Below are 21,682 nucleotides of genomic sequence, written 5' to 3' on the forward strand. Positions count from 1 at the left end.
TTTTTACGGATTTTGGAAGGGCCTACCACAAAACAGATTTCAACACCGACAGACCAGCAACTCTTTTATAGGACTGCAAGGACCAAGGATTTAATTTACACACACCATATTATAAATCACAAGATCATACATGCAGGACAAGTGATACATAATCATGTTTATTTAAATGTTTGTCATGAAGTACAAGTACGAAGAAAGTATGAAAATGTATGCACTACTGTAAGTCGCTCTGGATAAGAGCATCTGTTAAATGACTAAAATGTAAATGTACATTGGAGTAGTGAACAGAAGTAGTTAACAATACATTGTGTAGCTACTATATTCTTGGTGCATAATTGCCAGTGCATTCGGAAAGTATTCAGACCCTTTGACATTTTCCACAATTTGTTACGTTACAGCCTTATTCTAAAATACATTAAAATGTATTAAAATGACAAAGCAATAAAACAGGTTGGTAGAAAATGTTGTACTTTTATTTTCTGAATTCAAAAATCAAATACTATTTTATTTGTCACATGCGCCGAGCATAACAGGTGTAGACCTTACCGTGAAATGCTTACCTACAAGCCTTTAACCAACAATGCAGTTTTAAGAAAATAGAGTTAAGAAAAGATTGACTAAATAAGATCAAATAAAAAATGTATTATAACACAATAAAACTAACAATAATGATGGTGTTGGAGTCGTGCTTGGCCACGCAGTCATGGTTGAACAGGGAGTACAGGAGAGGACTAAGCACGCACCCCTGAGGGTCCCCCCGTGTTGAGGATCAGCGTGGCAGATGTGTTGTTGCCTACCCTTACCACCTGAGGGCGGCCCGTCAGGAAGTCCAGGATCCAGTTGCAGAGGGACGTGTTTAGTCCCAGGGTCCTTAGCTTAGTGATGAGCTTTGTGGGCACTATAGTGGCGAACGCTGAGCTGTAGTCAATGAACAGCATTCTCACATAGGTATTAATTTTGTCCAGATGGAATAGGGCAGTATGGAGTGCAATTGAGATTAAGTAATCTGTGGATCTGTTGGGGCGGTATGCAAATTGGAGTGGGTCTAGGGTTTCCAGGATGATGGTGTTGATGTGAGCCATGACCAGCCTTTCAAAGCACTTCATGGCTACTGACGTGAGTGCTACGGGGCAGTAGTCATTTAGGCAGGTTACCTTCGCTTTCTTGTGCACAGGAACTATGGCGGTCTGCTTGAAACATGTTGGTACTACAGACTTGGTCAGGGACAGGTTGAAAATATCAGTGAAGTACACGTCCTGGTAACATGTCTGGCCCCGCGGCCTTGTAAATGTTGACCTGTTTAAAGGTCTTGCTCACACAGTCATCCGGAACAGCTGGTGCTCTCATGCATGCTTCAGTGTTGCTTGCCTCAAAGCGAGCATAACAGGTATTTAGACCGTCTGGTAGGCTCGCGTCACTGGACAGCTTGCGGCTAGGTTTCCCTTTGTAGTCCGTAATAGTTTGCAAGCCCTGCCACATCCGACGAGTGTCAGAGCCAGTGTAGTAGGATCCAATCTTAGTTCTGTATTGACACTTTGCCTGTTTGATGGTTCGTCTGAGGGCATAGCAGGATTTCTTATAAGCGTTCGGATTAGTGTCCCGCTCCTTGAAAGTGGCAGCTCTAGTCTTCAGATTGGTTGGTACTTAAGTATTCAGACCCTTTACTCAGTACTTTCTTGATGCACATTTGGCAGCGATTACAGCCTCAAGTCTTTTTGGGTATGACACTACTAGCTGGGCACACCTGTTTTGGAGAGTTTCTCCCAGATCCTCTCAAGCTCTGTCAGATTGGATGGGGAGCTTCGCTGCACAGCTATTTTCAGGTCTCTGTGCAGATGTTAGATCGGGTTCAAGTCCGGGCACTGGCTGGGCCACTCAAGGACCTTCAGAGACTTGTCCCAAATCCACTCCTGCGTTGTCTTGGCTGTGTGCTCAGGGTCATTTTCCTGTTGGAAGCTGAACCTTCGCCCCAGTCAGGTCCTGAGCGCTCTGGAGCAGGTTTTCATCAAGGATCTCACTGTACTTTGCTCTGTTCATCTTTCCCTTGATCCTGACTAGTCACCCAGTCCCTGACGCTGAAAAACATCCCCACAGCATGATGCTGCCACCACTATGCTTTCCTGTAGGGAAGAGACCAAGTTATCTTCCAGATGTGACACTTGGCATTCAGGCCAAAGAGTTCAATCTTGGTTTCATCAGACCAGAGATTCATGTGCCTTTTACTGAAGAGTGGCTTCCATCTGGCCACTCTACCATAAAGGCCTGATTGTTGCAGTGCTGCAGAGATGGTTGTCCTTCTGGAAGGTTCTCCCATCGACACAGTGGAACTCTGGAGTTCTGTCGGAGTGACCATCGGGTTATTGGTCACTTCCCTGACCAAGGCCCTTCTCCCCCGATTGCTCAGTTTGGCCTGGCGGCCAGCTCTAGGAAGAGTCTTGGTGGTTCCAAACTTCTTCCATTTAAGAATTATGGAGGCCACTGTGTTCTTGGAGACCTTCAAAGCTGCAGACATTTTTTGGTACCTGTCTCGGAGCTCCTCTGACAATTCCTTCAACCTCATGGCTTGGTTTTTGCTCTAACATGCACTGTCAACTGTGGGACTTTATATAGACAGGTGTGTTCCTTTCCAAATCATGTCCAATCAACTGAATTTACCACAGATGGACTCCAATCAAGTTCTAGAAACATATAAAGGATGATCAATGGAAACAGGATGCACCTGAGCTCTATTTCGAGAATCATAGCAAAGGGTCTTATGTAAATAAGATATTTCTGTTTGTTATGTTTTTATACATTTCTAAAAATCTGTTTTCGTTTTGTCATTGTGGGGTATTGTGTGTAGATTAATGAGGAACAGTTTAGAATAAGGCTGCAACAGAACAAAATGTGGAAAAAGTGAAGGGGTCTGAATACTTCCCGAATGCACTGTATATACAAATACAACATTTTTACTTTTGGGCTAAATGTTTCATTGTGTTTGTCTAGAGCAAAGACATGATTTAGAGAGAAATACAAATCTGGAATCCTATCCTATGTTATACTGTTTCAAAATGGCATACCATTTTCTACAGCTGCATGTCGTTTTACCCCCATCTGCTGGTGATAGACTGTCTCTGCCTCCTTCCTACCACCGACGGGGAGGACAGACACCTCTACAGGAGGTAACAAACATAGACAAGAGCCACAACCAAAGCCACAATTTTGAACATTTGCTCAAAGGATTTCATCTCAACAACTTGGGGTGGCAGGATGACAGGATACTGGATAACAGGAGTCTGCTGTACAACAGGGGAAAGCTGGGGCTGGGAGTCACTGTGGGAGTGTACTGCCAGTGGTGGGGCAGGAGCCGGGGGCATTAAAAGGGGAAGCCCCTGTCTCCTCTGCTCCTCCAGAGCCTGAATCAGAAACACCAAAGCTTTGCGCGGGAAGGTTGGTGGGGCGAAGAGGTTGGAGGTGGGGACAAAGAAGTGGGGGAGCAGACCACTGCTTGCGTGGCCCTCCAGGGCCCTTAGGAGGTACATGAAGCATGCAGGCAGCTGACGGGGCATCCACAGGGAGTCCTGGGCCCTGATAGAGAGGGTGTGTAGGAAGGCTGTCTTCCCGTGGTAGGAGCACAGAGCATCCAGCTCTTGAGGGTAGCGTTGCTTCAGTCCCTCGATCAGGCACTTAAGGAGCTTGAAGCACTGCTTACTAAAGGAGAGGAGGAGAGAAAGAGAGGTATTGTTCATAATATCGATCACTTCACATAAAGGTATTTGTTCAGTATTAGGCTAAATGAGTCACAGGTGATAGTAAACTGTGTAGTAGAGTGAATTCTGACCGGCAGCACTTGGTGGCAGAGCTCTCACAGCAGGTCCTCTTGTTCCCATGAGTCTTGATCAGTTCCTTTTCTATGTGAGAAAAGGAAATCCTCCAACTCTCTGCAGGAGACAAAGCAGCAACATTTCAATCAAAGGGAAAATATCATTCACATTCAGTGTATCAATCATGTATCAGTCACAAAAACTATACACATCCAGAGTCATGCACCTATGGCTCTGGCACAAAACAACAATGTTCCGCACACCTTTAGCTGCCTCACTAAGGCTTCGTCCCGGTGGTTTCTTGGGCACAAAGAAGCAAGTTTGGTGGGTGAGAGAGCGCCGGGTCTTCTTCCCCAACCAGTTGTCCACATCTGGGCCGGCGCGGGCAGCCAGAGGCCAGCCCTGTGAGGAGGGCACTTCCAGGGCGGGCACCACATCCACAGAAAGTAGTTCCTGTTTCCCATTATCCACCTCCAACAGGGAAAGGGTCACCGCTGGTGAGTTGGGACGCTTCCTATTCACAACCCAACGCCAGCTATTTCCAGGCACTGGTGATCAAAGAACACACAAAAGCATTCAGGCAACGTCATGTCATATTTAGACAAAACAATGCCCCAGGTGGTTGGAGATGTGGACTACGACCACTGACCTCAAAGGCTCAAATAATCATATTGACCCCTCAACAACATAGCATCTACAGACAAACCAGTTGTACAAGATATACAGTATGGGTATGTGAGCATTTGTATGACTGCATTCGTATACTCTCAGGTGAATATAGACCAGTTACCACACCTCTGTAGGTGCTGATGAACTTGCGGACCAGACGGTGCATTTCACTGATGATCTTGCTGGCTGAGATGGTGAGCCCATCCTCCAAAAGGAAAGACCGTATGTGGGAACGGGTTGGTCGGGATAGGGCGACTTCGTAGAACAGGCCGTGATATTGGTCCAGCTCAGTCATTTTGAGGCGGGAAGGAGACTGGAGCTTCAGCATCATGTCAAACTCATTTGGATTGAGTATCTGTTGGCACACAATGGCAATAAGTACTATTTACTATTTAGTTTCATTCACAGGATTATAATCAGATTAAAGTATACTCACTGAATGCAAATGGCAGGTTTGACTGACCCAGATGAACTTAGAAACAGCAACACTTGACATTCAACACAAGAAGAACAAGGACCTCCATGTTTTCATGTCATATTTCCCTATTATGTACAGTATGTGATACTACAGTTGAAGTCGGAAGTTTACATACACTTAGATTGGAGTCATTAAAACTCTTTTTTTCACCACTCCACAAATTTCTTGTTAACAAACTATAGCTTTGGCAAGTCGGTTAGGAGTTTGGGCATGACATAAGTCATTTTCCCAAAAATTGTTTACAGACAGATTATTTAATTTATAATTCACTGTATCACAATTCCAGTGGGTCAGAAGTTTACATAAACTAAGTTGACTGTGCCTTTAAACAGCTTGGAAAATTCCAGAAAATTATGTCTTGGCTTTAGAAGCTTCTGATAGGCTAATTGACATAATTTGAGCCAATTGGAGGTTTAACTGTGGATGTATTTCAAGGCCTACCTTCAAACTCAGTGCCTCTTTGCTTGAGATCATGGGAAAAAATAAAGAAATCAGCCAAGACCTCAGAAAACAAATTGTAGACCTCCACAAGTCAGGTTCATCCTTGGGAGCAATTTCCAAACGCCTGAAGGTACCACATTCATCTGTACAAACAATAGTACGCAAGTATAAACACCCTGGGACCCCACAGCTGTCACACCGCTCAGGAAGGAGACGAGTTCTGTCTCCAAGAGATGAACGTACTTTGGTGTGAAAAGTGCAAATCAATCCCAGAACAACAGCAAAGGACCTTGTGAATATGCTGGAGGAAACGGGTACAAAAGTATCTAAACTCAGCAAAAAAAGAAACGTCCTCTCACTGTCAACCGCGTTTATTTTCAGCAAACTTAACATGTGTAAATATTTGTATGAACATAACAAGATTCAACAACTGAGACATAAACTGAAAAAGTTCCACAGACATGTGATTAACAGAAATGTAATAATGTGTCCCTGAACAAAGTGGGGGGTCAAAATCAAAAGTAACAGTCAGTATCTGGTGTGGCCACCAGCTGCATTAAGTACTGCAGTGCATCTCCTCCTCATGGACTTACCAGATTTGCCAGTTCTTGCTGTGAGATGTTGCCCCACTCTTCCACCAAGGCCCCTGCAAGTTCCCGAACATTTCTGGGGGGAATGGCCCTAGCAACCACCCTCCGATCCAACAGGTCCCAGAAGTGCTCAACGGGATTGAGATCCAGGTTCTTCGCTGGCCATGGCAGAACACTGACATTTCTGTCTTGCAGGAAATCACGCACAGAACGAGTAGTATGGCTGGTGGCATTGTCATGCTGGAGGGTCATCTCAGGATGAGCCTGCAGGAAGGGTACCACATGCGGGAGGAGGATGTCTTCCCTGTAACGCACAGCGTTGAGATTGCCTGCAATGACAACAGGCTCAGTCCGATGATGCTGTGACACACCGCCCCAGACCATGACAGACCCTCCACCTCCAAATCGATCCCGCTCCAGACTACGGGCCTCGGTGTAACGCGGTCAGTGAAGAGCACTTCTTGCCAGTCCTGTCTGGTCCAGCGACGGTGGGTTTGTGCCCATAGGCAACGTTGTTGCCAGTGATGTCTGGTGAGGACCTGCCTTACAATAGGCCTACAAGCCCTCAGTCCAGCCTCTCTCAGGCTATTGCGGACAGTCTGAGCCCTGATGGAGGGATTGTGCGTTCCTGGTGTAACTCGGGCAGTTGTTGTTGCCATCCTGTACCTGTCCCACAGGTGCAATGTTCGGATGTACCGATCCTGTGCAGGTGTTGTTACACGTGGTCTGCCACTGCGAGGACGATCATCTGTCTGTCCTGTCTCCCTGTAGCGCTGTCTTAGGTGTCTCACAGTACGGACATTGCAATTTATTTCCCTGGTCACATCTGCAGTCCTCATGCCTCCTTGCAGCATGCCTAAGGCACGTTCACGCAGATGAGCAGGGACCCTGGGCATCTTTCTTTTGGTGTTTTTCAGAGTCAGCAGAAAGGTGTCTTTAGTGTCCTAAGTTTTCATAACTGTGACCTTAATTGCCTACCGTCTGTAAGCTGCTAGTGTCTTAACGACCGTTCCACAGGTGCATGTTCATTTATTGTTTATTGAACAAGCATGGGAAACAGTGTTTAATCCCTTTACAATAAAGATCTGTGAAGTTATTTGGATTTTTACGAATTATCTTTGAAAGACAGGGTCCTGAAAAAGGGACGTTTCTTATTTTGCTGAGTTTATAGCCACAGTAAAACGAGTTCTATCGACATAACCTGAAAGGCCGCTCAGCAAGGAAGAAGTCACTGCTCCAAAGAAACAAAAATAGAACTGTTTGGCCATAATGACCATCGTTATGTTTGGAGGAAAAAGGGGGAGGCTTGCAAGCCGAAAAACACCATCCCAACCGTGAAGCACAGGGGTGGCAGAGAAAGGAAAATGATGTGCATATATTGAAGCAACATCTCAAGACATCAGTCAGAAAGTTAAAGCTTGGTCGAAAATGGGTCTTCCAAATGGACAATGACCCCAAGCATACTTCCAAAGTTGTGGCAAAATGGCTTTAGGACAACAAAGTCAAGGTATTGGAGTGGTCATCACAAAGCCCTGACCTCAATCCTATAGAAAAGTTGTGGGCAGAATTGAAAAAGCATGTCCGAGCAAGGAGGCCTACAAACCTAACTCCGTTACACCAGCTCTGCCAGGAGGAATGGGCCAAAATTCACCCAACTTATTGTGGGAAGCTTGTGGAAGGCTACCCAAAACGTTTGACCCAAGTTAAACAATTTAAAGGCAATGCTACCAAATACTAATTGAGTGTATGTAAACTTCTGACCCACTGGGATAGTGATGAAAGAAATAAAAGCTGAAATAAATCATTATTTCTACTATTATTCTGACATTTCACATCCTTAAAATAAAGTGGTGATCCTAACTGACCTAAGACAGGGAATTTTTACTAGGATTAAATGTCAGGAATTGTAAAAAACTTAATTTAAATGTATTTGACTAAGGTGTATATGTTTCTGGAAAGAATTTGTTGACGGACACTAAACATTCCTATCAGTGTTAAGGTGGGGCATTGGTGAGGGGGTAAGAGATTTACCAGTAATGCAGGACAGGCAGCCATATTGCAGTATTGGCTCATCGATACTGCCTAATCAGTCACTCAAGATTAATCCATGTTTTTTAAAACACACCTTAAGTGTAAATGTAGATAATTTGCTGTTGGGTTATTCTCTTGTGTTCGTGTGTTTTAAATGAGCCGCCAGCCAGAGACATATCCTGTCTCATGGTGTGAGTTACCTTGACCATCTCGTAGTATGAACCACTGCTGAGCACAGAGGCTGACTGGAAGTAGGGCTGCTCGTCACTGTTCTTGAGGAAGACTAGCAGGCTTTCCCGGAGATGGTTGACCAGGTCCACGGCCCACTGGCGGTCACTCTGGCGGAGCTTGAGGTCCTGGGCCCGAACCCTGATCCAGCGGGCCAGCTCTGGGGAGATAGGGGCCAGCTCGTCCCCTGGTTTGGGGCTCTCTGCTGTGGGCAGATTGATGTATTGGCTGGACTGTCTCAGATGAGCATAGTATTGAAGCATGAATGGTGTAATTTTCAACCAGTTTTACAGGATTATGCACACATGAACTTCATCTACAAAACATCTTTCTGTCTCAGAGGCAAAAACTCACTCAACTCAGAATATCAATTCTGGCTAGATTAATGAATATAACATGTTACTGATTGTTTTAGCATCTTTGACATACACTGATACACACATCAGATGAGGACAATCAACAATAGCATTGAAGCGAGCAGGTCTACCGTGCTATTACCTGCCAGGTGTGGTCTCTGCCTAGGGAGGTGTGAGGTGAGTGTGGCTGGGGTAATGGCATTTCCATCATCCTGACCCAGCAATGCCCCAGTCTGAGAGTCCTCTATAGGGCTACCTCCATCTCCATTCAGAAACCCACCCTCCTCTGCCTCTCTGCCCAGGCTAGGTTGGGGGTGGATGGGGTCCTTCTGAGGGTCCGTGGTGGAGTTGTCTGGTGCGGATGGAACTGAGCTCTGTCTACTGGAGGATGATCCCCTCTGAGGTGTGCTTCTGTTCATCTTTCTACTTTGATCAACGCACACAAACACAAATCAATTCAGAGAAACTATATCTGCAAGTATGACATACAGTATATCACAAAAGTGAGTACACCCTTCACATTTTTCTAAATATTTGAGTATATCTTTTCATGTGACAGCACTGAAGAAATGACACTTTGCTACAATGTAAAGTAGTGAGTGTACAGCTTGTATAACAGTGTAAATTTGCTGTCCCCTCAAAATAACTCAACACACAGCCATTAATGTCTTAACCGCTGGCAACAAAAGTGAGTACACCCCTAAGTGAAAATGTCCTTATTGGGCCCAAAGTGTCAATATTTTGTGAAGCCACCATCATTTTCCAGCACCGTCTTAACCCTCTTGGGCATGGAGTTCACCAGAGCTTCACAGGTTGTCACTGGAGTCCTCTTCCACTCCTCCATGACGACATCACGGAGCTGGTGGATGTTAGAGACCTTGCACTCCTCCACCTTCCGTTTGAGGATGCCCCACAGATGCTCAATAGGTTTAGGTCTGGAGACATGCTTGGCCAGTCCATCACCTTTACCCTCAGCTTCTTTAGCAAGGCAGTGGTGGTCTTGGAGGTGTGTTTGGGGTCGTTATCATGTTGGAATACTGCCCTGCGGCCCAGTCTCCGAAGGGAGGGGATCATGCTCTGCTTCAGTATGTCACAGTACATGTTGGAATTCATGGTTCCCTCAATGAATTGTAGCTCCCCAGTGCCGGCAGCACTCACGCAGCCCCAGACCATGACACTCCCACCACCATGCTTGACTGTAGGCAAGACACACTTGTCTTTGTACTCCTCACCTGGTTACCGCCACACACGCTTGACACCATCTGAACCAAATACGTTTATCTTGGTCTCATCAGACCACAGGACATGGTTCCAGTAATCCATGTCCTAGTCTGCTTGTCTTCAGCAAACTGATTGCGGGATTTCTTGTGCATCATCTTTAGAAGAGGCTTCCTTCTGGGACGACAGCCATGCAGACCAATTTGATGCAGTGTACGGCGTATGGTCTGAGCACTGACAGGCTGACCCCCCACCCCTTCAACCTTTGCAGCAATGCTGGCAGCACTCATACGTCTATTTCCCAAAGACAACCTCTGGATATGACTCTGAGCACATGCACTCAACTTCTTTGGTCAACCATGGCGAGGCCTGTTCTGAGTGGAACCTGTCCATTCAACCGCTGTATGGTCTTGGCCACCGTGCTGCAGCTCAGTTTCAGGGTCTTGGCAATCTTCTTAAAGCCCAGGCCATCTTTATGTAGAGCAACAATTTTTTTTTTTCAGATCCTCAGAGAGTTCTTTGCCATGAGGTGCCATGTTGAACTTCCAGTGACCAGTCAGTATGAGGGAGTGTGAGAGCAATGACACCAAATTTAACACACCTGCTCCCTATTCACACCTGAGACCTTGTAACACTAACGAGTCACATGACACCGGGGAGGGAAAATGGCTAATTGGGCCCAATTTGGACATTTTCACTTAGGGGTGTACTCACTTTTGTTGCCAGCGGTTTAGACATTAATGGCTGTGTGTTGAGTTATTTTGAGGGGACAGCAAATTTACACTGTTATACAAGCTGTACACTCACTACTTTACATTGTAGCAAAGTGTCATTTCTTCAGTGGTGTCACATGAAAAGATATACTCAAATATTTAGAAAAATGTGAGGGGTGTACTCACTTTTGTGATATACTGTAAATATAATTGGAATATCCTCTTCCTTCTAGGTTGAATGTATATGGGATAGGACTGCTCAATAATAAAAACTACCTCACTCAACCTTTAGTGAGTGCTTATAAACATAGCACCACAGAGATCATAATAAATTACTAAATGATATGTAATTTTAGTACAACGAAAGTAATGCTGAGGTCCTGCCATGAGGAATTAACATAATTGTTGTTTCCAAGACCTTACCCGAACCACAATGACCCCAGCCCAGGCTACATGTTACTCAAGACAACCTCGCTTGTGATATTTCATTCATAATCCCAGACCGATTGTTAAATAATTATTCAACCATTGTGAAATGTTACACGGGTTGTGAAGATTTACCTGCTATTGCCGTCTTTGTCACAAATATCAGCTTGGTAGGGAGACAGACTGAGACGTCGTTATTGCTCTTCTCCTTGTCAGCTCACTTATTACTGTGTTCCTTCTCTCTGTGACAGCATATACCCGTTTCCTGACACTATTCCCATTTTCACTTTCTATTTCCCAAGTCTGATGTCACATATGAATCAAAGATAAAAGAGCATTGCCCCTGCGTTGTCTTTTTAGCAGTGGATTACGGGTCGCACATATGCATTCCAGGTGACGGGTTGATACTGAACGTAAAACTGTGAGAGGTTTTCACCAGAGGATTGTATAGGTACCGTCATAAAAATGTTATGCTCTACTAGGTTCGTGAAAGCTTGACATTTTGTGCGAAAGCTTTAATATTAAGGGAAAAAAACACTGGCAATTAGTTTATCTTTATGTCACAACCCCATAATTTAGCAGTAGCCGACATTTACTGGTTTACAATTTCCTACTGGTTAAACACTTTTCTGAAAGTATGCATCTACAGTATTGACATGTTTAGCAACAGCACTTCCATTTCTGAAGTAACTCAAAGGAGAAAAACCGAGGCAGTGAATCATATCTATTGAATATTCCCCAAAGAAATTGATAGGTATTATTTCTGTTTGTAGTCAATATTGTAAACCAATGGAACGTATTCAGCAAATCAATCCAAAATCTGACAACTAGCTCAATGTTTCACAGCAACAGAAATCAGACTTTATTTTCATATTCTAACACAACATATAATTTCATGATAGATACCAGTATGTATCCAACAGTAACTGATTCAGCGTTTGGCTTATGAGAAACAAGAAACAGCAGCGTTTTGGCAGTCAATGTTAATGTTTTTTTATTTTTGGTTTAATCATAATTTTCCCTAAAGCATTATTCTTCGACCATTTGCTTTCCTTTCCTGCGAAAACTTTTGCGATGGGTTTTTATTAGCATTAGCCAGTCCTTGAGTAGACAGCTCAGGTTCTGAGACACTGCAGGATGGGATGCCGGTGACACGTCTTGTTGCTGGATGTCTGGAGCAGGAATTCATTTGGCTTTGGTGGCCTTGATGGCAGACTTGGTCACCTTGCCAGTGCTGGCAGCCTTCTTGTCGACGGCCTTGATGACACCAACGGCAACGGTCTGTCTCATGTCACGCACGGCAAAACGACCTGCAACGGTGAAGAGAAATGGTTACTGGACGTGTCTGAACGATTTTTTGTGTTTTTGCTAAATGGAGTGTCAGCATATTCCAGAAGTCATTGAAGTTCCTACTTCACTGTTTTTGTAAGTGACATAGTAAGGTTGAGACAAGTAAGACCTCTTCACGATCTTACAAGCAATGCAACAGTAAATGTGTGGAGAATTCTTTCAACACCAAAAGGCTGCATTACCCAGATGGGTCCTATACAGTGATGGGATCCCCACGTAACATTCCATTTTTCAATAGCACTGTATAAATAAAACCTGTAATCGTCATCATTAGGCATTGGTGTGTGACTCACCAAGGGGAGGGTAGGCGGCGAAGCTCTCCACACACATGGGCTTTCCTGGCACCATGACAATGATGGCGGCGTCTCCAGATTTCAGGGCTTTGGGGTTGTCCTCAAGCTTCTTGCCGGAACGACGGTCGATCTTCTCCTTGAGCTCGCTGAACTTGCAGGCGATGTGAGCGGTGTGGCAATCCAGCACGGGGGCATAGCCCTGGGAGATGGTGCCGGGGTGGTTCAGGATGATGACCTGAAGATTGGGGTAAAGTTTGGATAAGGATGGGCTGGACTCTAGAACTACAGTGAAAGGGGGTTGGGACGTGGCAAAACTGAATTCAGAAAGTGCACTTAAAAAAAATATATATTTTTATGAAAGTTCTAATTTATGGCCAGAAACGAGACATGTAGTAAAGTAGACTTAGAATATTAGTATTTTGTATTATCTTTCCAAAAACTACATTCAAAATCAGTTCCGTCTCTCACCTGAGCTGTGAAGTTGCCGGCCTCCATTGGGGGGTCATTCTTGCTGTCTCCAGCCACGTTGCCACGACGGATATCCTTGACGGATACGTTCTTGACGTTGAAGCCGACATTGTCACCGGGGAGAGCCGCTTCCAGGGTCTCGTGGTGCATCTCCACAGACTTCACCTCAGTGGTGACATTAGCGGGGGCAAAGGTGACGATCATACCGGCCTTCAGGGTGCCAGTCTCCACACGGCCCACGGGTACTGTTCCAATACCTGATGGGAAACAAGTATTTAACCACAAGACACATACCCATTCATGTCTAAAGAAAATAACCAGTACATTCAAACATATTGATCTATGACTGGTTCTTACCGCCGATTTTGTAGACGTCCTGCAGGGGCAGACGGAGGGGCTTGTCAGTGGGGCGGGAAGGGGCCAGGATAGAGTCCAGAGCCTCCAGAAGGGTCACACCGCTAGCGCCACCCTCCTTACGCTCGACCTTCCATCCCTTGAACCAGCCCATCTGCAATGGGCAACAAAAGATACAAGATCAAAATTACACAGACTTGCTTTCCTGTCAGAGTTTATCCTTCTATAAAGTTCCAGCCCTAATAATTTATGCATATAACCACCTAGACCTACATTGCTGTGGTTTAGTGTACCGTGTGTGGATGGGCTACTCACGTTGGGGCTAGCCTCCAGCATGTTGTCTCCATGCCATCCAGAGATGGGCACAAAGGCAACGGTGGCAGGGTTGTAGCCAATCTTCTTGATGTAGGTGCTGACCTCCTTCTGGATCTCCTCAAACCGCTTCTGGCTGTAGGCGGGCTCAGTAGAGTCCATCTTGTTGACTCCAACAATGAGCTGCTTCACTCCCAGAGTGTAGGCGAGGAGAGCGTGCTCACGGGTCTGGCCGTTCTTGGAGATACCCGCCTCAAACTCACCCACACCACCAGCAACAATCAGCACAGCGCAATCAGCCTGAGAAGATGAAGTCATAGATATTGACACTCCAAACCTTGTGGTAAAATGCCACTGATAGATGCTTTCAGTTAGGAAACAAATTGGACATTCAAGCTCATCTTTACCTGAGAGGTACCAGTGATCATGTTCTTGATAAAGTCTCTGTGTCCAGGGGCATCAATGATGGTGACGTAGTACTTGGCGGTCTCAAACTTCCACAGGGAAATGTCGATGGTGATACCACGCTCCCTCTCAGCCTTCAGTTTGTCCAGCACCCAGGCATACTTGAAAGAGCCCTTGCCCATCTACACAAGCAGAGAAAAGTTTGCTTTTATTGCACTTAGGATGTCTACACAGTTCTGTATTGTTTTTTTATAGATCAAATCGATCCAATTACACCTACTACAAAAGTATAGAAATTTGTACTAGTTTGTCAGTTAATGAAATTCAATAACAATTTAAGAATTTAATCCTTTTACAACAGTATTACTCATGAATTGCAAATTAACAATACATCCCATCAACAAAATTACTCCAAAAATGACTGCCTTTTCAGATAAACTTCTGCTAGCTGAGCAATAAATCAGTCCCATTACCAACATCCATGTCTTGACTAAAGTCAAACTGATCACTCAATCCCATTTGCCAACATTCATGTGTTCGAGTGTTCCCCAATACTCTTCATAATGCACTGACAAAAATTTGATTTAAATAAGATTTTAATCAGTTAAATCACATTTATCAATATATTCCATTTGCCTTTAGTGCACAATGGCCACAACTAACAATACATTTGGTACAGTAGATGGCGCTCGTGTCAAAGCAATCAGTTGAAGGATTTTCTGTTCTAACCACACCCGTTATATAGAACATCGCAATTCATAGCAACATTAGCCAACTCAGAATTCCTAGAAAATGTCAGGGCTCCCAAACATACCTCAGCAGCCTCCTTCTCGAACTTTTCAATGGTTCTCTTGTCAATGCCTCCGCATTTGTAGATCAGATGACCTGTGGTGGTTGACTTTCCGGAGTCGACATGGCCAATGACCACAATGTTGATGTGGATCTTTTCCTTTCCCATGATTTACTGATGAAAAGGAAACTGACATAACTACCGATGTACAATTTTATTTACACAAAATACACACATGGCCGACAAGGCTGCAGTAGAAATGAACGGGGTAATCAATTAATGAATTCGACAGATTTCCGACAGGCGCCACCGACTCATGCACCATGTGCTATCCACAAATCATTCCCCTCCCACCCCCCTCCATGTTCAGTCATAAGACTAGCAAGCCGGCCATGTTGAGGCAAATCAACGACACCCGCTCTATGGCCGTGAAGACAGTCGTGCACAGCCGACTACTCAAATCCTAGCTAGGCTATATTACAGCAATTCAGTTAAACGTCGTTTCCCACGAACGAAATTACCCACTAAACTTTAAGGTGTCTGCAATGAGACTGACCCCCAAATTTAAAAATGCAGTTAGTCATCTTGTACAAATCAGACCGGTCCTAAAATCATGCGCTCCCGCAAAAAAGAGGCTGCCACTTTCATAACCATGCCGCAATTTAAGTGTAGCAGTATTGAGGAAAATAGTGTAGCTACGTAACAATTACACCCAGATATTAGCATTTTCTTCACTAACCTGAAACAATACAGATAACGGGTATTCCTGCTTTAGACCGGAGAAAAAGGACAGAGTATGAGCCCACATCTCTTTTTATACCGGTGTAGTGGGAGGCGGGCGCTACAGCTCTGGTGTCACGAGAAATAAAGTGCTATTGGTTATGCCAGTGTAACCCCACCTAGGTGATTGGCTAGCAAAAACCATCACTGGGCACAGCCGTGCAGCAGTCAGGGATAGCTTGTGTCAAAACAGCTGCAAAGACCAAGTTAGATACAGTGCTGCACTTGTTCTACCCTATGGCACAGCTCCCACTCAACTACAACAAGAACAAGGATTAAGGAAAACGACAGAGCAAGCTTTTTGGTCAAGACATTTAAAGACCTTTATTAGTTACCAGCAGCTTTCTTCCAATTTAATTGTGGCATCAAACAGGTGCAGTTCTAAACCATTAACTCAAATGTAACTGAAAGAGGCACTGTCAGTCATATGACAAAGTGTATCTGCGTTGGGTTCTTTTCCTGCGAAAACTTTTACGATGGGTTTTAATCAGCATTAACCAGTCCTTAAGTATAGAGCTCAGGTTGAGAGACCCCACCTCCCGAGGGACGTCCTGTGGGAGGAGAATTCACTTTTTACCAGCCTTAACGGCGGATTTGGTGACCTTGCCGCTGGAGGCAGCCTTCTTGTCGACGGCCTTGATGACACCAACAGCAACAGTCTGCCTCATGTCACGCACAGCGAAACGACCTGAAGGAAACAGAAAATTAGGAACGAGGCCTTTTCCAAGCATAGATCTTTAAAAAAGGAACAATGTCTTTGGTAAGAGGGCTTGTGAATTACTTACCAAGAGGAGGGTATTCCTGGAAGCTCTCCACACACATGGGCTTGCCGGGGATCATGTCAACGATGGCAGCGTCTCCAGACTTCAGGAACTTGGGGGCATCCTCAAGTTTCTTGCCGGAACGACGGTCAATCTTCTCCTTGAGCTCGCTGAACTTGCAGGCGATGTGAGCAGTGTGGCAATCCAGTACAGGGGCATAGCCCTGGGAGATCTGGCCAGGGTGGTTCAGGATGATGACCTGTAAAAACAAGACATGGACGATTAAAGCATGAAAAATATTAAATTGTCAAGGGAAGACAGCTCCCACCCAACAATTTTAAACAGCATGCCTACCTGAGCGGTGAAGGTGCCGGCCTCCATTGGGGGGTCGTTTTTGCTGTCTCCGGCCACGTTGCCACGACGGATATCCTTGACGGACACGTTCTTGACGTTGAAGCCAACATTGTCACCGGGCATAGCCGATTCCAGGGTCTCGTGGTGCATCTCCACAGACTTCACCTCAGTGGTGACATTAGCGGGGGCGAAGGTGACGATCATACCGGCCTTCAGGGTGCCAGTCTCCACACGGCCCACGGGTACTGTTCCAATACCTGATGGGAAACCAGGGGAGAATAGATTAACGATCAAGAGCAGAAGCGAGCATACAGTCCGTATACAAAAAGGAAGTCTAGGACTGATTCTTACCGCCGATTTTGTAGACATCCTGGAGGGGCAGACGAAGGGGCTTATCTGTGGGGCGGGAGGGGGGCAGAATTGAGTCCAGGGCCTCCAGCAGAGTCACACCGTTGGCGTTACCATCCTTACGTTCGACCTTCCATCCCTTGAACCAGCCCATCTAGAATAGGAGAATTTCTGTTTATGTACAAAGCATGACATATGCAAGTGACAGGGTGAGACTTTCAATGTAGTAGAATGCACTGAGGATAGGCTACTCACATTGGGGCTGGCTTCCAGCATGTTGTCCCCATGCCATCCAGAGATGGGCACAAAGGCAACGGTGGAAGGGTTGTAGCCAATCTTCTTGATGTAGGTGGTGACCTCCTTCTGGATCTCCTCAAACCGCTTCTGGCTGTAGGGGGGCTCAGTAGAGTCCATCTTGTTGACTCCAACAATGAGCTGCTTCACTCCCAGAGTGTAGGCGAGGAGAGCGTGCTCACGGGTCTGGCCATTCTTGGAGATACCAGCCTCAAACTCACCCACACCACCAGCAACAACCAGCACAGCGCAATCAGCCTGAGGGGGGGACAAGTCATGTCAGCCCAACACACTTGATCATCTAACTCCTTAGTTGTCAGGTTTACAGTATATTCTGATTGCACTGTGGGCCCAATTACCTGAGAGGTACCAGTGATCATGTTCTTGATGAAATCTCTGTGTCCAGGGGCATCAATGATGGTGACGTAGTACCTGCCGGTCTCAAACTTCCACAGGGAAATGTCGATGGTGATACCACGCTCCCTCTCAGCCTTCAGCTTGTCCAGCACCCAGGCATACTTGAAAGAGCCCTTGCCCATCTAAAATTAGAGGAAAGGCACATTATGTTCAACAATTCATTTTACCAGGTAAGTTATGCTACACAGCAAAAATGTATAGTGAGCAAGTAGCTCATTTAGGGTTAGGCCTAAATTGGATTTGGGAAACATGGCCAAATCATTTGCATAATTTAACAGATTCTGATGTATGCAACTACTGAAATGTAGAGAATGCATTATATTAATGTTGACTAGGCGGGATAGCTTTTGTCTGTAGCAGGTTGAGAAGTATGTCAAGGTCAGGAAAAGGGTTAAGTAAAAAACAAATATATAGGATGTAAATACGTAAACTGTATCCCTCCTAGCCATGACTACTATAAAGTCCTCAGCCGCCATTACACAAAGTGCATCGTCATTACCCGACGCTAGGCCTGCGCAAGCACCATCCCACATGCGCGCACTCGTTACCCACACCCTGCCGGCTTCACCAGTTTAAAAAAAAAAGCTGCCGTCGCCATCTTTGATCCAAAGTAACGTAACCAGAACAGAAAGATCCAACAACCAGAAAAAACGCTTACCTCAGCTGCTTCCTTCTCGAACTTTTCAATGGTTCTCTTGTCAATGCCTCCGCACTTGTAGATCAGATGGCCTGTGGTGGTTGACTTGCCGGAGTCGACATGGCCAATGACCACGATGTTAATGTGGATCTTTTCCTTTCCCATGGTTGCTTAATTAGTTTCTGAAATAAAATGAGCAGAGATACCACTTAACTAGGCAACATTGACGTTAGTGTAACAATTTGCTTGGGGAACAAGGCTGCAGCATTAAAACGCCGGGTCACTCAGACTATGCATTCTATAATTTTTGTCGATAAAATTATATCGAGAGAAAGGTCAGCTGACAGCTAACTACTCAGTCGTTAAACTCATCCGACAAAGGGCGAGCGAGCTACGATCACGTACTGTTAGGCCTCAGTCGGCCATGGGCCAAAAGCGACACGTGTTACTTCCAGGCCACATCGTATAGAGTTACAGAAAGAACTCCAAATATCCAGAAGGAATTTATCCCTACTAGACAAGTCGCCTGGGTTTTCGTGCAGTTATTCTGATCATGGAAGGCATTCCATTTAGCTACCTACTCATCTTCAGAGGCCACCGCTCAAGTATCCTTTGTTTCCCCCCCAGCTCCCCCCCCCCCAATTGAAAAACGTTTTTTCCACGGCAAAATATAACTTGGAAGTTCACTAAAATCACATCGCCATTTTATAAGTTAACTTTAAGATTAACGTTAAGCATCCCTACACCATCAAATTCACTTTAATTGAAACATTGTCCACACCGTTAAATACTATCTGAAATAGCTTACGTTTTCGCAATGTGTCTAACAAGTTATAAAAACAAACGTGCTAACTTGTTAGGCCTGTTTTTAAAACCACTAGAGGCTAAATAAGATAAACGCGCTTACCGGTGTTACTGTGCGCTCACTCGACCACTGCTGATGCCCCTACCCAGGTAACAAAAAGAGAAGGAATGTTGGTTGAGTTTGAGTTTTTATACACTGGGAGGTGGCTAGACTGGGTTGCGTCCCCACTTCCCTTCCCCCTCCCTACTCGAACCCTCAAATCACACACAATTCAGCGAAAAACTATGCCCGTCTGTCGTGATACGTCATGATGTTTGAAACATTTTCCAATTTTGAACGAAATCCTTTCTGATTCAATCAAAAGGTCTAAAGACAATATAGCTAGGTAATTGATACATTGATTAAATAACCACATGTGGTCAAGTACACTCTTTATTGTCACGAGAAAAAAATGACCAGAGACTCATTCAATAACTCAACTGACAAGAGTTTAACTAAAATCTGACAGTAGATTACCCCACTGTATGTTGAGTGTGATTAGATATCTCAACAAACCAATCCCCATTGTCTCATATCCCTGAGGGAGATTATTAAAACTTGCTTTCTGGAAATTAAATGATATTATTTCATCAATTTGGTTTCAACATGAGTACATAGCATTTACAATTGTCATATCATATTTTTTATTTTGTCAGTTTACTGTAGACCTACTATATTTAGATTATGCAGTTTTCTCCGTGGACTATAAACTGTGTTGGATTATTACCTTAGGAGCAGGCTACACTAGACACAAAGGAAATGCCCGGTATTGATTCTAGGTGACCCAATCAGTGTAAAGTATTCAAATTCAGAGATTTGCACTCAAACAGTGCACTGAGAAGGGAGACCCAGACTCATTGTTTCAATGACCTGGAGGGCCCCTCCACCCCATCTCACACACATTCAGGTTCAGAAGAGGTTCAGACCAGGCCAAGGTGAGTGAATACAGTGATCAATAAGTGTGAGGGAGTCCTGATAGATTCTCCATTCACATTGTAATGCTGAGTGCTTTCTCATAATGATCATATCAATCAAATTCTCCAATAAATATAGTAAAATGCATGCTAAACCTCTCCTTGCTGTAGGCCTATGTGTTGCCCACCCAGTCCAAAAGCAATGTTAAATTCAATAACACTGCATCAAAGTTGGGTGATCTAACTGTGATTGCAGTTCTACATTCTACATTTCATTCTACATTCTACATTTCCTTTTCCCCATACCCTAGTCAGTGACTGTGTTTTATGACAAATAGTGATAAAAATGACTCTGCATGTTTTTTTTACAACATTTCAGTCAACCTTTTTCAAAAGAACAGTCAACAACAATGTAAACGTTGATGTATCTCATCTCCAGCATCCCAAAGATGTGATGATGTGCATATTGCTATTTCCCAATATATGATCAATATATTCTAATCTATACAGCCTGTTCCAATGGATGTTGTGGAAGTCCATTCTGTGTTTTTGGTGCTGTGGAGAGGTCAGACTCAGGGCCTTGCAGTCTCCTTGCTGTCCCCATCACTGTTGAATTCCCGATACAGGACAGCTGTCATCCCTTGGCGCGTTGACGGCTCTCCCCGACTATCTCTTCCTCCCTCAGTTCAGGTAACAGCCACTGAGAAAGCAGCTGCTGCTTTCAATCAGCTCACAGCGCAGTGAGTGGGGGAGAGAGAGAGAGCGGGTGAGAGAGAGAAAGAGAGAGGGGGAGAGAGTGAGTGCGAGAGTGAAGGGTACTCGCAAACCGTGCCATAGATAGTGGGTGAATAATAATAATACATTTTATTTAAAGTCCTTTTCACGACACCCAAAGTCACTTTACATACACAAGAAAATCATCAGGATTAAAAGCTATAAAATCACACATTAAAATAAGTAAGTATGTGAAAGTCCACTAAACATAAGGATAGACTAACCATGGAGGACACTAACATGATGGCAGACTAACCAAGGAAGTGAATTAGACAGAGGAGAAAAGCTAAGACAACAGAGAATCCAAGTAAGCCTGTTGTGAAGAGGTGTATCTTATGTGTGGACTTGAATATGTGTATGGATTGTGAGGTTCTGACATGGAGAGGGAGGGAGTTCCAGAATTGGGGAGAAGGCCAGTGTCAGAGTAGGGCAGCGAATAGGTGGGAGTGTAGGGGTGCAGAAGGTCAGTATGAACACTGCCGCAACTGCACTATGTCTGAGGACGAGGGGAGATATAGGATGGGAAGCCAGGAGAGGTTAAAAAAACAGAGAAGGAAGCAAAGGAGAATAGAAGCGGAGAGGCATTGGCCAGGAACAGGATTTCAGGAAGCCATAAAAAAACATCTTACCCCAG

At 44.8% G+C, this 21,682-nt stretch overlaps 3 protein-coding genes across 4 annotated transcripts; all 3 read right to left on the minus strand.

Moving 5' to 3' along the window:
• Nucleotides 1-137: 137 nt before the first annotated feature.
• Nucleotides 138-11,698, minus strand: LOC129831317 (cyclic GMP-AMP synthase-like). 2 transcript variants are annotated; one of them, XM_055894615.1, is made up of 7 exons: nucleotides 11,089-11,698; nucleotides 8,739-9,019; nucleotides 8,213-8,445; nucleotides 4,599-4,827; nucleotides 4,067-4,351; nucleotides 3,821-3,920; nucleotides 138-3,690 (listed from the first exon to the last, which is right to left on the minus strand). In XM_055894615.1, the coding sequence occupies exons 2-7, from the start codon at nucleotides 9,013-9,015 to the stop codon at nucleotides 3,153-3,155; spliced, it is 1,662 nt and encodes a 553-aa protein (XP_055750590.1). In that variant the 5' UTR covers nucleotides 9,016-9,019; nucleotides 11,089-11,698; the 3' UTR covers nucleotides 138-3,152. The 2 variants fall into 2 exon arrangements, with proteins under 2 accessions (XP_055750590.1, XP_055750589.1); XM_055894614.1 differs by having other exon boundaries at nucleotides 8,739-9,022.
• Nucleotides 11,699-11,785: 87 nt separating this feature from the next.
• On the minus strand, nucleotides 11,786-15,900 carry LOC129831319 (elongation factor 1-alpha-like). The gene is made up of 8 exons (XM_055894620.1): nucleotides 15,665-15,900; nucleotides 14,950-15,099; nucleotides 14,138-14,317; nucleotides 13,734-14,030; nucleotides 13,422-13,572; nucleotides 13,065-13,321; nucleotides 12,597-12,831; nucleotides 11,786-12,263 (listed from the first exon to the last, which is right to left on the minus strand). Exons 2-8 carry the CDS (start codon nucleotides 15,091-15,093, stop codon nucleotides 12,139-12,141), a joined length of 1,389 nt encoding a protein of 462 aa, XP_055750595.1. The 5' UTR covers nucleotides 15,094-15,099; nucleotides 15,665-15,900; the 3' UTR covers nucleotides 11,786-12,138.
• Nucleotides 15,901-16,003: 103 nt separating this feature from the next.
• LOC129831320 (elongation factor 1-alpha, oocyte form-like) lies at nucleotides 16,004-19,526 on the minus strand. The gene is made up of 8 exons (XM_055894622.1): nucleotides 19,424-19,526; nucleotides 18,538-18,698; nucleotides 17,822-18,001; nucleotides 17,424-17,720; nucleotides 17,172-17,322; nucleotides 16,821-17,077; nucleotides 16,491-16,725; nucleotides 16,004-16,393 (listed from the first exon to the last, which is right to left on the minus strand). The coding sequence occupies exons 2-8, from the start codon at nucleotides 18,679-18,681 to the stop codon at nucleotides 16,272-16,274; spliced, it is 1,386 nt and encodes a 461-aa protein (XP_055750597.1). The 5' UTR covers nucleotides 18,682-18,698; nucleotides 19,424-19,526; the 3' UTR covers nucleotides 16,004-16,271.
• Between the last annotated feature and the right edge of the window lie 2,156 nt (nucleotides 19,527-21,682).

The sequence above is a fragment of the Salvelinus fontinalis genome, chromosome 32 (assembly GCF_029448725.1).
Source record: "Salvelinus fontinalis isolate EN_2023a chromosome 32, ASM2944872v1, whole genome shotgun sequence".
NCBI lineage: Eukaryota > Metazoa > Chordata > Actinopteri > Salmoniformes > Salmonidae > Salvelinus > Salvelinus fontinalis.

Coding starts and splice junctions, on each gene's coding strand:
- LOC129831317 (XM_055894615.1), bottom strand. CDS start 9,015: ATGAACAGAAGCACACCTCAGAGGGGATCATCCTCCAGTAGACAGAGC. Junction 8,446..8,738: donor GCAGAGACCACACCTGGCAG/GTAATAGCACGG, acceptor ATCTGCCCACAG/CAGAGAGCCCCAAACCAGGG. Junction 3,691..3,820: donor TCTGCCACCAAGTGCTGCCG/GTCAGAATTCAC, acceptor CCTCTCCTTTAG/TAAGCAGTGCTTCAAGCTCC.
- LOC129831319 (XM_055894620.1), bottom strand. CDS start 15,093: ATGGGAAAGGAAAAGATCCACATCAACATTGTGGTCATTGGCCATGTC. Junction 14,031..14,137: donor TGATCACTGGTACCTCTCAG/GTAAAGATGAGC, acceptor TCATCTTCTCAG/GCTGATTGCGCTGTGCTGAT. Junction 13,573..13,733: donor TGCTGGAGGCTAGCCCCAAC/GTGAGTAGCCCA, acceptor TGCCCATTGCAG/ATGGGCTGGTTCAAGGGATG.
- LOC129831320 (XM_055894622.1), bottom strand. CDS start 18,681: ATGGGAAAGGAAAAGATCCACATTAACATCGTGGTCATTGGCCATGTC. Junction 17,721..17,821: donor TGATCACTGGTACCTCTCAG/GTAATTGGGCCC, acceptor TCCCCCCCTCAG/GCTGATTGCGCTGTGCTGGT. Junction 16,394..16,490: donor CCAGGAATACCCTCCTCTTG/GTAAGTAATTCA, acceptor TGTTTCCTTCAG/GTCGTTTCGCTGTGCGTGAC.